Source organism: Dermacentor albipictus, chromosome 6 (assembly GCF_038994185.2).
Source record: "Dermacentor albipictus isolate Rhodes 1998 colony chromosome 6, USDA_Dalb.pri_finalv2, whole genome shotgun sequence".
NCBI classification, from domain to species: Eukaryota; Metazoa; Arthropoda; class Arachnida; order Ixodida; family Ixodidae; genus Dermacentor; species Dermacentor albipictus.
In genome coordinates this window covers 88129844-88145022 of record NC_091826.1, presented here as the reverse complement: position 1 = coordinate 88145022, position 15179 = coordinate 88129844, and the positions used below count along the sequence as shown (strand labels likewise).

At 45.0% G+C, this 15179-nt stretch overlaps 1 protein-coding gene across 1 annotated transcript in view; it reads left to right on the top strand.

Moving 5' to 3' along the window:
* Nucleotides 1-2004: 2004 nt before the first annotated feature.
* LOC139061275 (P protein-like) overlaps nucleotides 2005-15179 on the top strand; it is a 36398-nt gene continuing 23223 nt past the window's right edge. The window contains exons 1-3 of the mRNA XM_070540997.1: nucleotides 2005-2335; nucleotides 8162-8435; nucleotides 10165-10246. Of these exons, the coding sequence (XP_070397098.1) occupies nucleotides 2046-2335; nucleotides 8162-8435; nucleotides 10165-10246 (646 nt within the window). The 5' untranslated portion in view covers nucleotides 2005-2045. The remainder of the gene's footprint in view (nucleotides 2336-8161; nucleotides 8436-10164; nucleotides 10247-15179) is intronic.

The following is a 15179-nucleotide window of genomic DNA, read 5'->3' as shown; positions in this document are numbered from 1 at the left end:
TGCGCCAATCTGCTCCTGGTCCCTCACAACGGTATGGTTGCCCTGGCCTTCCTGAATTTCCGTCAGAGTCCCCTCCTGCTCCCTTCCTATTCCTAATATTTATTGATGGCCTGTCTGATTCCGACTTTTCTAACATTCATATACTTGCTGATGACTGCGTAATTTTCCGTCAGATCGCCAAAGATATAACAACACTAATGCCCTTCAAACTGATGTTGAGGCCATATGTAACTGGTGTGACACATCGCTTATGCAACTAAATCTAAACAAAGGCAAAGTTGTGCGTGTAACTCTAACCTTATCCACCTCCACCTGTTGTTTCCTCAATCACGTTATCTCGGAGTCTATTGCTTCCTACCGTTATCTCGGCGTGAACATAACATCAACCATAAACTAGACTCTGCACATCACTATCAAAATTAACAATGCTAACCCCATGCTGGGTTACTTCCGTCGAAACTTCTCTGCTCCTTCCTCCCTCAAACTACTTCTCTACAAAACACTCGTCAGAACAAAATGTGACTGCGCGTCTTCCATACGAAATTGTTCTTCTAACACTTGAGCGTGTCCAGAATAACGCCGCTACGTTTATCACTACCAACTGTCATCGCACAGCTAGCCTCAGTGAAATGAAAACACTCGAACTCCCTCCACTTGCTTCTTGCCGCAAGCATTTTAGCTTGCATTTGTTTCACGTTTATTATGATAATCCACAGCTAAGTTCTCACCTAATGCCCCAACCATCATGCATGCCTTCACACATCAAGCATTTTAAGAAGCTTGGTATGGCGCCTTGCCCTACGAAAACATGCCTAGACTTTTTCATACCGCGTATTTCTAAGGAATAGAATTGCCCTCCCGGATCAATCGCCTGCATTCAAGGCCCTGTTTGCTTTCGAGCACTTGTCGCCAACAGTCTGTCATAAATACTTTTTACCTTAGCTGTTATTGCGACATTGTGTTTCAACTTTCCTAATGTACCCTACTAGCTTTGTATCATAAGAAACTTAGATTTGGTCTCCGTTTTGTTTCCCATCTAATTTACTATGTTATCATGCACCACTTTCCTCTTTACCTCCTAGCCTTCAGGCTGCTAATAAATAAATATATACCCTGCACAGATACACACATAGGTATTCGTTTTCGACATCAGATAACAATAAAACGGCTTCCCTGAATTACATGCGCGAAGGCCGTCTGCCTGGACCACAATGATATCGAACCATATGGGTGCGCCATATGTACTGTAGGCCTGCCACCATAATCATGTCAAAAGGAACTTTATCATCATTATCAGTAGCTGGGTACATTAACCCGTGGGGTTCAAAGGAAATTGTGTAGACCTCTATTATGGTGTACGTGTATGTGATGTGGAACTCTGATAATAATAAAAAAACAGTTAATGCCTGTCCTTTATTGCACTGGGTTGCTATGCTGGTGGACCAATGTTCAATCCCACCATCAGTGGCACGTAATAATCTTTTAACTACTTTTAGGTACCCGCTAATCAACCTGACAGCATCAGTACCTAATGGTCTTGTTCAGAAAAGTACAGGGGGGTTTGAAAAGAATGCGTCGTTTTAATAAACTAAAAAAAACTTTTTCTAGCAATTGTTCCATAAATTTGATGCTTGCTTCGTTTCAGCCTCATCAGGCCGCACTGCTCCAATGATGCATCTTCGCGTGTTTATTTCATTTCATCAGCCAGAATAGTCTCAAGCGTTATTCTTGAAGACCTGATTCGCACATTATACATGTCCCTTCTACGCAGCACGGATCATTACTTATCGCAACAACCAAATAGAACGGAGGTTCTTCGCATTTTGTTCCTTTGCGCTTAGCCTCAAAAACACCATTGCACGGCGATTCGGTTGCTCCGACGTCTTTAGCGGCGCAAGCGATGAACCGCGATAATAGCATATAATAGCGTAATCACGCACGTCCCAGACTTGGCGCATGCGTAGTTCTCGCGTGGCGTTTTCCGCGGGACGCTCCGCGTGGCCGCATCGGCTGTCAGTGCACCCTCCGGCGGCTGAGCGCATCGAATGGCAGGAGCACGGCAAGAGTTGGGGAGCGACCCTAGCTACTACAACAAGCACGCCATTGCAGCTGCAATGGCTGCTCCTGCCGGGACGCCCTTCTGGGCCCTCAAGCGCAGCCTCGCACGTCTGGACAGCGACAGCGGGAACAAGCAGTGCGTCGGCGCCGCGATGTCCAGCAGCGTGGCCGTCCTGTCCTCGGGCGTCAGCGCCCCGACGGTCGACTACGGCAGCGCGGCATCGACCGCCGTACCCACCAGGAAGAAGAGAAGGCGGTCCGTCCACAAGGTCGACAGGTCAGTCGTGGCTTCTTGTATAGTATGCCATGCTTTCGCCCGTCCGTGGTCTCGCGTTCTAATTCGTGGTCTTAATCTAGTTCACTGCAACGTTATTGCCATGTTGAAGGGTCTATAGGTGTAACTTTTCAGCCGGTGGTGGTAGCTCCGTGGCTGTGGCACAGCGCTGGCGAGCAAGAAGGCGGCGGTTCGATCCCCGGCTGTTGAGGGCGCATTATTTTACGACGTCGATACGTAGAAGCAACCAGCCGCGATGCATTTGTGGCGATGACATTGCGCTGCTGAACTCCAGGTCGCGGGTTCGGTTTCGACACCGGCGACTGCATTTCAATGGGGAGCATGTCCGAGAAACGCTCTCGTATTTAAATCTATACGTGCACGTTAAAGAACCCGACACTGATTTTTTTTTCCGTAGTCACCCCAGTACTATGCGCCTCATTATAAGGTGGGGGTTTTTTGGCGCGTAAGTGCTCCACAATATAAAATCTATGAATGCTCGCGTATTTAGATTTTAGATCAACGCGCAGGTTACGAAACCATACCAGGGGAGGATTACACTGGATTCTTCTGCTACGGCCTCCGAAGTAACCCGCCGTCACGTTTGTAGACGTTAAATGGCGCCATTCAGAGTAATTTACCACTTTGTCAAAAAACAAAGCAAACGCCGGTGCGTTTTCTTTACGGCACACAGAAAGGAAAGAGATTAGAAGGCAGGGAGGTTAACCAGGATAATGTCCGGTTGGCTACCCTGCACAAGGGGAATGGGAAAGGGGGAAAACAGAGATAATAGGGAGAGATGAGGGAAGGAAAGAAGGAAATTTCGATGAGTTCGCTCACGTGTGTGGCCTTACATAAATTGCATTAATAGTCACAGATCGTCGCGCAAGCCCGTCGTCCTTAAGAAGCACAAAAGTGCCTTCACCGTTTTATGGGCCGATTGGCGATGGGGGCGGTGTTCCAGCAGCATCAGCACAGAGAGCGGCTGATTGTCCAGTTTTTGAAAAGCTTTGGCAAGTTCTTGTCTCTCATGGGTGTATCGTGGACAGTGGCACAGCAGGTGGTCGATGATTTCTTCCGTGCCACAGACCTCGCATGCTGAACTGTTAGTCATTCCAATTAATGTAGAGTGTGCCTTTGTGAAGGCAACTCCTAACCAAAGGCGACAGAGAAGCGTAGCTCCACGTCGAGGAAGTCCTAGTGGAGGTCGGAGTTGCAGGGAGGGGTTTAGTCGATGCAGTCGTGTAAGTCGTCAGTTTACACAATTATCGCATAATGGTACATGCTAATCAGCGGGCAGTGGTGACAAACACGTGGAGAAGGCAGTTGTTCGTCACCCGTATACTGTGATCAGCATTTCTTAGTGGCACTTTGTAAAGGAGAGCACGGTTATAGCGTAACTTTCAGCAGGCTTTGTCAAAACGCAGTATGTTACTTCAGTCGTTAGTACATTCAATAGGAGGGAAATGCTACCACTTAAATAGAGAAATGTGTTGAATAGAGAAATAGAGATACTTGTTGTCGCAGCGGAGCCGCGCTCACAGGTATCTCATTTGACATATTGTTCCACTGATAGGTGAAGCTTGATAAACATAGGTTCTGCTGCGGTAATCAGCATTGCCAATTTGGAGGCAAATTTTCATATGTGTGGGAATCCTGAGAATATTGCCGGTGTCACTTGACCACTACTATAATTCAAGAGGCCCCTAAACCACCACTGGTAGTCAAAGTTCGAGCACGATTCAAGCTCCCTTTTGATGAAAGTCAGTGCTTGCCTGAAAAAGTCGGATTTGAATATGGAACGGCGTCACTGTGCAGGGCACACTATCGCTTCGCTCCTCGTCTGATAAGAGTGCGTGGAGCGTGGGACTGCTGAATTTTTTCCAATGCACCTTCGGGATCACCTCACATTTTTTATACTGCCCTATAGCTTAAAGAATGACACACAGAAAGGCCAGAAACCCAGATATCCCATGCGGAAAACTGTAGGTAACTTGCTAAGGAAGGAAGTGTAATTTAAGGTAACTTGCTAAGGAAAAAAATGTGTAATTTTCTCCTCCTCTCCGGGCTTTTCTGGTCCCCTCTACGCGTGTCGCTACGTCAACACATCGCGTAAACAAGGTCGGAGCTGCCGAATGTTCAGTACGAGGGACAACAGTTTCGACCCGCGTGCCAGCGCGCCTTTGTCACGTGGTGGCACGACCACTATTGCTCCTCGTGTCATTTTCGTATTGTGCGCAGTCAACTGATTTCATCTCGTGCAGCTTGTTTTGCGCTCCACGTGGGGCAGCAGCAGCGTGTAGCCGAAAAGCTCCGAATCCTGATAAGCGGAAGGCATTGGTGTTATCTAACAAAATAAGCACACCAAAGAGAGAAGTACAACACTGACTTTTGTTCACGTTGTGTCCACTGATGCGTATGCGTGCATTATCAGATAGTTACTATAGGAGATGCTCGCTCTCTGCAGTCAGGTTCTGCTTGTTTGACTGTTCTTGATATTACGCTCATTAAGATTTACAGGTACTGATAAAAATAGTTATAAAACGGAAACTCTGACCACATGACATACCATAGTGTGCCCTTTAGGAGCCTCAAGGGGAAGGTGCAAATTGGATTACTCATGCGCGCCAGCGCGGGCTCACCACCACTTATCACCATTCATTCCCATTTACCTGCCCATTTGCTGTTCTAAGGCTGAACACTCGCTATCGAGAAGGCGCTGATAGCATAGCTACACTAGCTGCACTCGTCTGTGTCAGGGAGGTGTGTGTAACGTGTGCGACCTGCAGAAACGTCAACGCTGTCAGCCATACTATGCTAAAGCAACTGTTCAACAGCAGAAGCTGCGTACGACGCTTCGATACAGGAATAAAAAGAACACGGTAGAGATCAGTGATCAGGCGGCGAGCGTCGGCCTGGGCAGATACACGGTTTGTTTTCCCAGCCTGATTGAAGGCACACTGATCTATTCGGCCGCAGTTCCAGGTTTCCCATTCTTTTTTTTCTGGCACCTGTACATATATGTATAAGTACTGTGAACTTGCGTTCTTCCACATTTCGCTATACCCTTCCACCTGTGCAGGGTAGCCAACCGAACTTCAATATGTTGACCTTTCTACTTTTCCTTAATCACCTCTCTCTCTCTCTCTGCTTGCTCGAAAAAAATTATGGCGTGTGCGCTTTCTCGGCCTTTCCATCATTGCCAAAGCTGAAAGCTCAGCCGTTGCTGGCAGGTTGCAAACTACGCGAAATGGCAATTTGCGAATGCAGCAAAGCATTACAGCAGCGAAGCGACCCCGCTTGTGGTGCTGAGTCCAGTTTGCTAGACTATTTAACGTGCTCTGTGGGTCGCCAATGCTCGTAAAGGCACTCGCTGTGGCCCTAGTTTAGTGGCGCGTATGCTTACTGAATAGTGCATAGCATAGTGAATATGCATAGTGGCACATACTCAGTAAGGACGGACTCGTGGCGGTGACTTGGTGGCTGTTGCATTTCGCAGCTGACCAGGAGGTCACGTGTTCCATCCCAGCCATCGAAACCGCATTCAGATTGGGGCGGAAAGCGAAACCCTAGTGTACCGTGCCTTTTTCTTTCAGGGCGTGATTTTTGCAGCATGATGCACTGATGGACAAAAGGAAGGGTTATCCGAAGAACGAACCCTTCCTTCTTTTTTATTTTGTCGCAAAAATCGCACCGTCCCCTTAGACTAACCCGTCCAATTCACTATTCTTTGCATGGACGTCGTAAAAGCCACGTGGTAAAGATCAACCCACAACCTTCCATTACAGCGTCGCTCATACACTGTGCAGGTTTGAAATAAATTGATAGATTTCGAATGTGCTAAAACCCCCGCAATTTTTTTAATATCACGCGAGCACCCACCATAGCGCCGATCAGCATCTTTTGACGTAGGCCATCGTTGAAACGGTCGAAAGTGCGCCCTTAGTGCACTCGACTAGGCCGCTCACCGATAGGTGCAATTTCTTCGGGACATTCTGCCACGTTCTACCTTACTGCTTAAACCAACGTGGAGCGTTAGAGTACATGTCATGGCATACATAATTGACAGTTGGCTATGGTCAATGTGTGGCTACGGCCCCTGTCTGAAGAAATCGTTGGGGCCGTAGCTAATAAGAGCAGTCCAAGAGGGCAAAGCAACTCCCGCGATTTTTCGATGTCTACTGATATAAAATTTTGAGTATGTGTTCCCTTTTGCACTCTGATTATCTGTGCCAGAATATACGGCTGCCAGTCATTTAGTTTTCCTGAAAGTAAATTTTAGATTGATTGCGTTCCCGACTCCTGACTTTCCATTGGCCACCTTGTATTTGTGACATGAGAGACTACACCACCACTGCCGCTGAAATCGTCGCTTAAATCGTCGCCGTCTAGTTCGGAAACTCTGTAAAAGCTCCTTATGTCGTTAGGAGACATCAGCTTTGTTTCTTCGGCGTTAGCGCCACGTGTACTGCGAATTTACATTATGGCAGTGTAGGATCGGACGTCATCGATTCATCGTGCTTTCACACGAATGAGCTAGCGCTTTCGGTCTCTGCATCTCGTTTACTGGTTATTTAACGTTATCGATGAATTTGTAATGAAATTTAATTACCCTACCGGTGAAAGAACTGTCAATGCCAATGGAAAATGACGATTTCCTAATATGGTTAACAGCGCCGGAGTTTCCCTTTAATGCTACAGTTGTGAGCCGAATGACCTCGGGCCCAACTCGAACGCGGCCTGTTGAGATGCATGTAAAACGCAGGAACGCTTGTCTGTGGTGACCACTCGGCCGATCTTAATGAAAGGTATTGAATTTGTGAGAAAATGTTAACTTCTAGTGACTGTTGGAAGCGGAATTGTGGTGTAGACAACATAGAAGCACAAAATTTACAAATTGGTCAATCTCTACTAAGTACAGGTATCGTAAATCTGTGAACTGCTTTCGTTAAAGCATGTTAAGCGGATACTCGTGATTTATCAATTTATAGCGTAAGTGAGTGTGTTGCATTGTTAACGATGCTTATGCAAAAGTCCTACTCCCATATTGGTGCATTCGAGAGCAATGTGTAATACTTCAATTTTGTTGGCTTTACATTTAGTGTTACATGCAATTTACAGAATGGTTATATTGTTTTTCATTGCTGAGTTAGTTGTAAGCCTAGCTCAGCTTCCTGAAGATTGCGGCTTTTAAGATCTCGTAAAAACGGCCACCAAGTTTTACCTTTTTATTTCAAATGCTACAAATCTAATCAAATTTCGTGTGGCAGTTGTCGAGAAAAGTGATTTATATTTTGTCATGTATTTAGATAAGAGCCCCCGAGTTAAAGCTTATTCTTAATAGCGCTAAAGAATTTCTCGATGTCGGTGACTTTATTGGCCGTTAATCAAGCATGGAAGAAATTTCATTTATTAGAACACCTGTTATTTTTACTGTCAGGTAGCATGTGTGATATTATTGCCGTTATTACCGTTGCTTGAGCCTTTCTTATTTACGTGATAATGTTGTTCGCATTATTGCTTTAATGGTGACTGTTCTCTAGTGGTATTTTCGACTTCTACGTCGTAACGGAACTTCGGCCTGACTGCATTTTGCATATTTATATGTTGTAAGGTTTGAACTCAGTGTTCTATGTGCCAAGCATTCAAGAACCCAGCCCGCGCGCTACTCGCGCGCCGACCTCTCTTTATAGTGTCTCAATGAAGAAAACGTTAACATGGGTGTACCGCAATGCGAAGTCCGTTGGTGCTGTTTGGGCTTAGCGCTTCCTTACTACACCACCGATGGTTGGTTGCGAAAGTGAGACCCTGCCTGCTATCAACGCGCAGCGCGAGCCCAGAGGGACCGGATGGCAGCTGCTTTACGTCGTCGGACGAGAAGACGCCACTGACCCGTGGTGTTCCATCATCGATGCGACGGCGCCTTCCCAGCGGCTCGCCTTCGTCGTGCCTCAGCGACGACGATATATTAGACCCGTTCTGCCCGCCGTCGAAAAAAGGTGCTGCTGGCTCTTCGTGCGGCCTCGGTGGCTGCGAGCGACTCAAGCAAGCGGGACACGTGTTCAAGAAGTGTTTCCTCGTGGTCGCCCTGCTGGCTGCTGTGGTGAGATGGTTGGCAGAGAGCGTTTACTAGTTCTCAATGTATTGCAAGCTGGGCTAGTCGGAAGGAATTCATTGCAACTAATGGCAGTCCTCGTCCCCTTTGCACATTAGTTACAAGGAATTTTTAAAATTTACATGCACCCTTCAAGGCAGAGTTGTGCGTTTGTGTGAGCCAGAGAATGAGATACTATTGAATGTAGAGAAGGTACAGTAACATCTAGTTCAAAACCAGATGAACAAACCCTATACAAATTCTTCTCCTACAAATTCACATTTAGTTAACGTCCTGCGACTGCTACTTTTCAGTCGGGAACGTCATGGCTCAGACGCTAGTGGTGTTGCTGACTAAGTACGGAGCAAAAGCTGCAAGAAAGGAAGAACACTCGAGATCATCGTAAAGAATTTAGAGAAATCAAGCATACATAACCTTAACTACGGTCAAGCAAAAGTAGTGAAAGCAATTGCACACTTATCAAAGTGGCATTTAAATAGTTAAAGTATACTGGTCAGTGGTGGGAAGCAGCGAGAAAAAAACCTAAACCCGTATCGTCGGGCAAAAAGAAGATAGCTCCTTTGTTAATGTGAAACCGACATCGTGTTTATTAGCCGGGGGTCAAATGGGCAAGCACTTATCATTTGCTAGAAAAGCTCAGGCAGTAACTCTGTGCTGACAACTTGCATAACTGGGCTCTTTGCCACAGAGACATGCCTCAGCAGCACAGCCATTTATCCTATTGGAAAATTATTTCCGCTTACGTAGAAAACTACACAAATTTTGCCTCTTAATATTCTAAAGCATGCGTGGTTAGGACACTGGCACGTCCTGCGGTACGGTGAAGGGCTGGATGACTCATTAAAAATGAACCGCAGTGGCAAACACACGCGAAAAAAAACAAAGGACAATGGAAGAAAGAGAATATCGGAAGGCTAGTATCAGGTAAATCAAGCATTGTCAGTATTGCTCGTGTTAGTTATGTATGCATAGCGCGTTATACGTGCCATACGGGGGCGTACAGCTACTGCGCAGTGCTAGATGATCCGCATCTAGTCTCGTCTCGACATGCAGTGCTAGCATATTAGTCAGGCTCAATGATTTATGTGGACGACAAATATCGGAAATGATAAATTTTCGGTGAACGACAAATATAGCAAATTATTCATTATGCAATAAAAACTGCCTGCCACTTCAGTTGGCAGGCTCAGAGGGCAACTTTCAGTAAAACAATATCAATTTTGTGCTCGGTGCAAGACGTGGTTTCGCGCATAAGCAAGGGCACGACATATTCTGAGCCCGATTGATTGAAACGTTACTTTTCACACTCGAAGCTGATAACGTTTACTGGCAACTTTTTCAGACCATGATATGAAAATAAAGCTACAGAATGTATGCGCCATACTTCATCTTCTATACCCACTTGCAGCATGCATTGCTTCCCTGAGCGCTGATGGACATTGCCACGCGATGACACTCCAGCGTTCTTCAACCACACAGGTGTAGGATGGCTGGCGTATAGACAAGCTAATTCGGAACGAATGAAGGCTCAAATGTTGAACCTGCAATTGTTCACAATTCAACCGATAGGTCCGTAAATAGCTATTTGTCAATGCGGCAGCTTCAGTGCGTGAAACGGCGCAAATGCTCAAGCAATGTTACTGAGATATAGTGATGGTGACTGAGCGATATTTGATGAGCGAAACCGAATTATATTTAAACGGCCTGTCATTTGCAGGTCCTAATGGGCATATTTCCCGAAGCCGGCGAACATACCAAGACCTACCAGTTCAACGTCAGCAGTGGCCGTGGATCGCACCGTATCCTTTGGACCAACACTCGCGAATTTCTCACGTGCCGCTTTCATACGTCTAGGAGCTTGTCCCTTTTATTTTTGCTAGGAGCCAAGACTGCCTGTTCAAGGCGTTGGCTTAGCATGATAAAGCTTGCTGTCAACCTCGGAAATTCGCAGCACATGCACAGAAGGCTTCCTAGTGCTTAGTTTAGAGTCAATGTCGGTTCATTACACAAAATTCTACAATCTATACCTAGGAACTGCGAAATTTCAATCGAATAGTGGGACTTGCTGTATGTTGACCAGCCTAGGCATTTTTTCGGGGGGTCCCATAAATCCCCAAATCGGCAGGTGTTATCGTAAAAGTTGCAATAACTGAGTAGTTCCGATGGCGAGGTTTAATACAGGCTGACATCTACGGCTACTCTACGTGCAAGGTTATGCCAGGTGTTTTGTTTTTAGCTACACCAGATATTTTGAATATTGCCTTTGCCAATACCACAACGCTCACCCTTGAGCTAGCTCAATGAGGTGGCCCGTCACTTCATGAAATCAAAATACATAATTTGTTAATTAACCAAATTGTACTGAGTTACTTTAAAGAAGTTATTCTACTGCACATTGCCATTTATGAATTGCAGCAGGAGAGTTCACAAGCTGTACCCGCTTGGAACGAATTTTGAGGATTGCACCAGTTTCTAGATTGATTTTCGAACTGTCCGACGAAATGCATTGGCTTTCAAGTTACTCGGTGGCTTCAATATATAAAGCTGCGTTTTTCTGAAATCAACACAAGTGGAACAGTGCATTTTAAGATAGTTTGACGCCGCATATCTCGCGACCAGTGCCATTCTGAGTTCTTCAAATCGATATGACTTCCAGTCACTCGCTACAAATGGTAGACTAAAATAGCTACGGTAATGTAATTAAAAAGATAATTAGTGTACTTGCTTTAATCAATCAAAAATTGTAAATGTTCGTAGATGTAATGACTGCCTAATCAAATAATAGAGTTCAAGGGTTAGAATTGTGTTATCTGCCACAGGTGCTTTTCTTTAATTTGGTGCAGCTAAAAGAAGGCCCTATATAAAGGTTGGCAATTACTGCATTTGGAGTTGGGCCAGGGAGTTAGTCTGAACCATTGTCCTCCATGAGGTAGCTGCAATGACATGAGAAAACCGGGGATGTCGGGAACACTGCGAGCATAAGGAGCCGCCTATTTTCATGTCCACAGCAGGATGAAGGCCTCTCGTTGCGATCTCCCATCACCGCTGCCTTGCATTGGAGTATTCCAACTTGCGCCTGCAAATTTCATCATCACCCGCCTAGTTTTCTGGCGTCCTCGGCTATAGTTCCCTTCCTTTGGCACCTCTTCTGTAACTGCAATGGTACACCGGTCATCTACCCTACGTACGACATACCTCGCCCAGCTCGATTTTTCTCTTAATGTCAACTAAGTTAGAATGGTATCACTGTTTGCTCTATGATCCGCACTGCTATCTTTCCGTCTCTTAACGTTACGCCTATAAATTTTTCGCTCCATCTCTTTGTGTTGTCCTTAACTGATTCTCGGGCTGCTTTGATAACCTCCAAGACGCTGCCGATTATTTCAGCGTTGGTATAATGCAATAATTTTACTTTTCAATAATTGTAAGCTCCCATTCAGTATTTGATAATGCCTGCCATATGCACTGCAACCAATTTTTCTTCTATTTCCTTCTCATGGTCAGTCACCTGTGAGTGATTGATCTCGATAAACGTACTCTTGTACAAACGCTACAGTATGACTGGCGATCTTGAATTCTTGTTTCCTTGCCAGCCTATTCAACATTATCTTCATCTTCTACATAATAATATTCAGCCCCATCCTTGCCCTTTACGGTTAAGGTCCTAAGTCATTTATGAGAATTAATCTCCAGTTTCGCTGAATGACACTGTCATCTGCAAACCAAAAGTTGCTGAGATACTTGCTGTTTATCCTCAATCTTAAGCCTTTCTAGTCTCATACCTTGAATGTTTTTCTAAGCATGCAGCAAACAGCATTGCAGAGATTGTCTTCTTACATGACCCTTTTCTTGATAGAAATCTTCCGACTTTTCTCGTGGTCAATCAGGGTAGCAGGGGAATCTTTGTAGGTATTGCCCTAGATATTCTTGTATGCCTTTTGTACTTACTGATTAGGCGATGCCTCAGACTGATGGCATCTCAACCATCTCAAATAAGTTTTTATAATCTATGAAAGCCACACATAGGTTGACTGTACTCTGCAAAATTTCTGTATTAGCGGTTTGATGACAAGGATGTAATAAACTGTAGAATATCTCTTCCTGTAGCCAGCCTGTTCCCTTAGATGAAGTGAAGCGTTGCCCTTGTTCTATTTAATGTTACGCTGCTGAATGTTACAGGATACTGAAAGCAAACGAATAGGTCTATAACTCAATTTTTAACGTCTCCCTTATGCATTCGTAGAACGTTGGCATACTTCCAGTTCTCAGGAAACCTTGAAGTCTTCACATTGTGCACAAAGGGCCGCAAGCTTTTCAAGCATATCTCCTCCTTTTTTTATTCAGTCGGTTATTTCATGTTCTCATGACTCTTTTCCCTGGGTAGAATCCAGGCCATGGCGGCCGCATTTCAGTGGAGGCGAAATGCGAAAACACCCTTGTGCTAACAAACACCCGTAGAGAACCCCAGGTGTTCGAAATTTCCGGAGTCTTCCCCTACGGCGTGGCTCATAATCAGAAAGCGGTTTTGGCACGTAAAACCCCATAATGAATTTTTTTCCCTGGGTAATGTCTTGCAAGGTCCTTCTCACTTCATCGCTTGATATAAAAGGAGCCTCTACGTCCTGTTCATCACTACTTCGAATCAAAGTAGCGTGGATGCTTTGTGCACTGTACCGGTCAGAGTAGAATTCTGCACTTATTATAACATCGAAACTGTTTATGGCATTACCCTGCTCGTCTTTCATTCCGTACATCTTGCCTTGTCCTATGCAAAGCTTTCTCCTCATTCATCTTATGCTGCGGCCATTTCTCACTGTTTTCTCAGTCTCTCCCGAGTTATAATTTCAAGTATCGGTTATTTTTATTTGTTTAGCTGATCAGTTTTGATAGTTCAGAAAACTGCTCTCTTGAGTTGGACACTTTCATGGTTCGTCGTATCTTTATGACGTCATTTGTTACTTGATACGACTTAGCTACTAGTTGCCTTGATGTCCTACCTCCCATTTCAATTCTCCTTCCGAATACAGCTTAGTTATGATTTGATTCATTACATCTGTCTTTATCTTCCTTATCCAACGCTGCATATTTGTTTTAGAGCACCAGCTTGACTTCATCTGCTTTTTTCTTTACTACGTGTGCGTTGGGCCATTTCTTTTAAAAAAAATTATATTCTCTTCGAATTTAGAGAAATCCTAGACGGCACTAACCTGTGGTCCCTGCACTTCGCTGTACCTAGCACTTCTACATCCTGCACTACACTTCGTTCGGCAGGGGGTATCAAATCTATTTCAGTTCTTGTTTCTCCATTAGGGCTTTTCAATGTCCACTTGCTGTTACGGCCCTTCCTGAAGAAAGTTCTCATTATTCGGGGCCTATTACTCTCCACGAATTGCACTAACATTTCTCATTCAGTGTTCATAGAATAGATGCAGTAGTTAGCAATTGTTTGTTCCTCATCTGGCTTTTTTCACTCTTTTACATTGAAGCATACTGGCTCTTTTGCATCGAAGTGGCCCATGACTACAGTTTAATGCGTTTGCACCTTTCTCATGGCTAATTAAACATCTTCATAAAACTGCTATTTCTTCATCATCGTTACTGAGTGTTGGGGCGTAGGATAGTGCTATCTTTATTCTATACCTTCTATTCATCATTATTACGAAGACTGCTACCCTCCCAGTAATGCTGTAGAGTTCATCGATTTGGTCGGCTATGTGCTTAAGGATCCGAAATCCTACCCCGTAGTCTTTTACCTGGAATACCTTTGTAGTAGAGAACGTGGCCGTTTTTGCCTGATAATGCCCGATGCTGTAATGCCTGATAATTCCTCAAAAAGCCCTGCTAAGCTGGCCTCACTCTATAGGTTCCGCGTGCTGAACATTGCCAGGTTCTATTTTTAGTGGCGGTGTTTCCCGATCTAGAAACTGTTAGGACCATCTGCCGCATCGTAGCTCTGACCAACGCCTAGGTGAGGTGCTCAGCACCCACTGGTGACTGAGGGCCACGCGTTGATGGCAAGTCATGAGGAAGGTAGTGCACCAGGAAGGCCAATTCTTGTTCTCGTTCAGGAGTATCCGTTGAAACGTAGTGGCGCTTCCCAATTTGGTTGCACCTGGATAAGTATAGCTCCACTGGCTCTCGGGAATCAATTTACTGGAGTAAGGCTCCACACTAAGCCTGAAAATGTGGTGGACTGGAGGAGGACTCCAGCTTACTACCTTGAAATTAGCGACCTGGTTTTCTGCCTCTGCTCCACATCAACACCTAAAACTGCAAGCGTAGTTTGTCAAACGTTACTGGCAATAGGTTCAGCGTAACCATCATTTGGCTATTAACGGAAACACGAGTGTCGCATCGATATGTACAATATCCGTGCTAGCTTAGACTTTCATGAGATGTTAATTTTTTGCGTTTGAATGTTTCAAGCGATCATAACTTTATAGACACGAGAGCATTGAGTACTTGAGCACATTCATTGCGAAATCTTTCATTAAGATCGCAATGCTTCCTTTAAAATCAGTTTGCAAAGTTGCAAAGGGGCTGGAAGCTTTAAGGATGTTTCAGGAAAATGGGTGTACTGGTTGTCATTGTCCGGAGAAGCATCAGTTGTAGCTCCCAGAGACACTAACGTCAAGGTTCCCCCTAGCAACCTTTGTAGGAAACTCTCGCTACAACTAGTTGGCAAATACACCATTTTTGCTTCTCTCTTGATAGACATTGTTTCATTAGGAC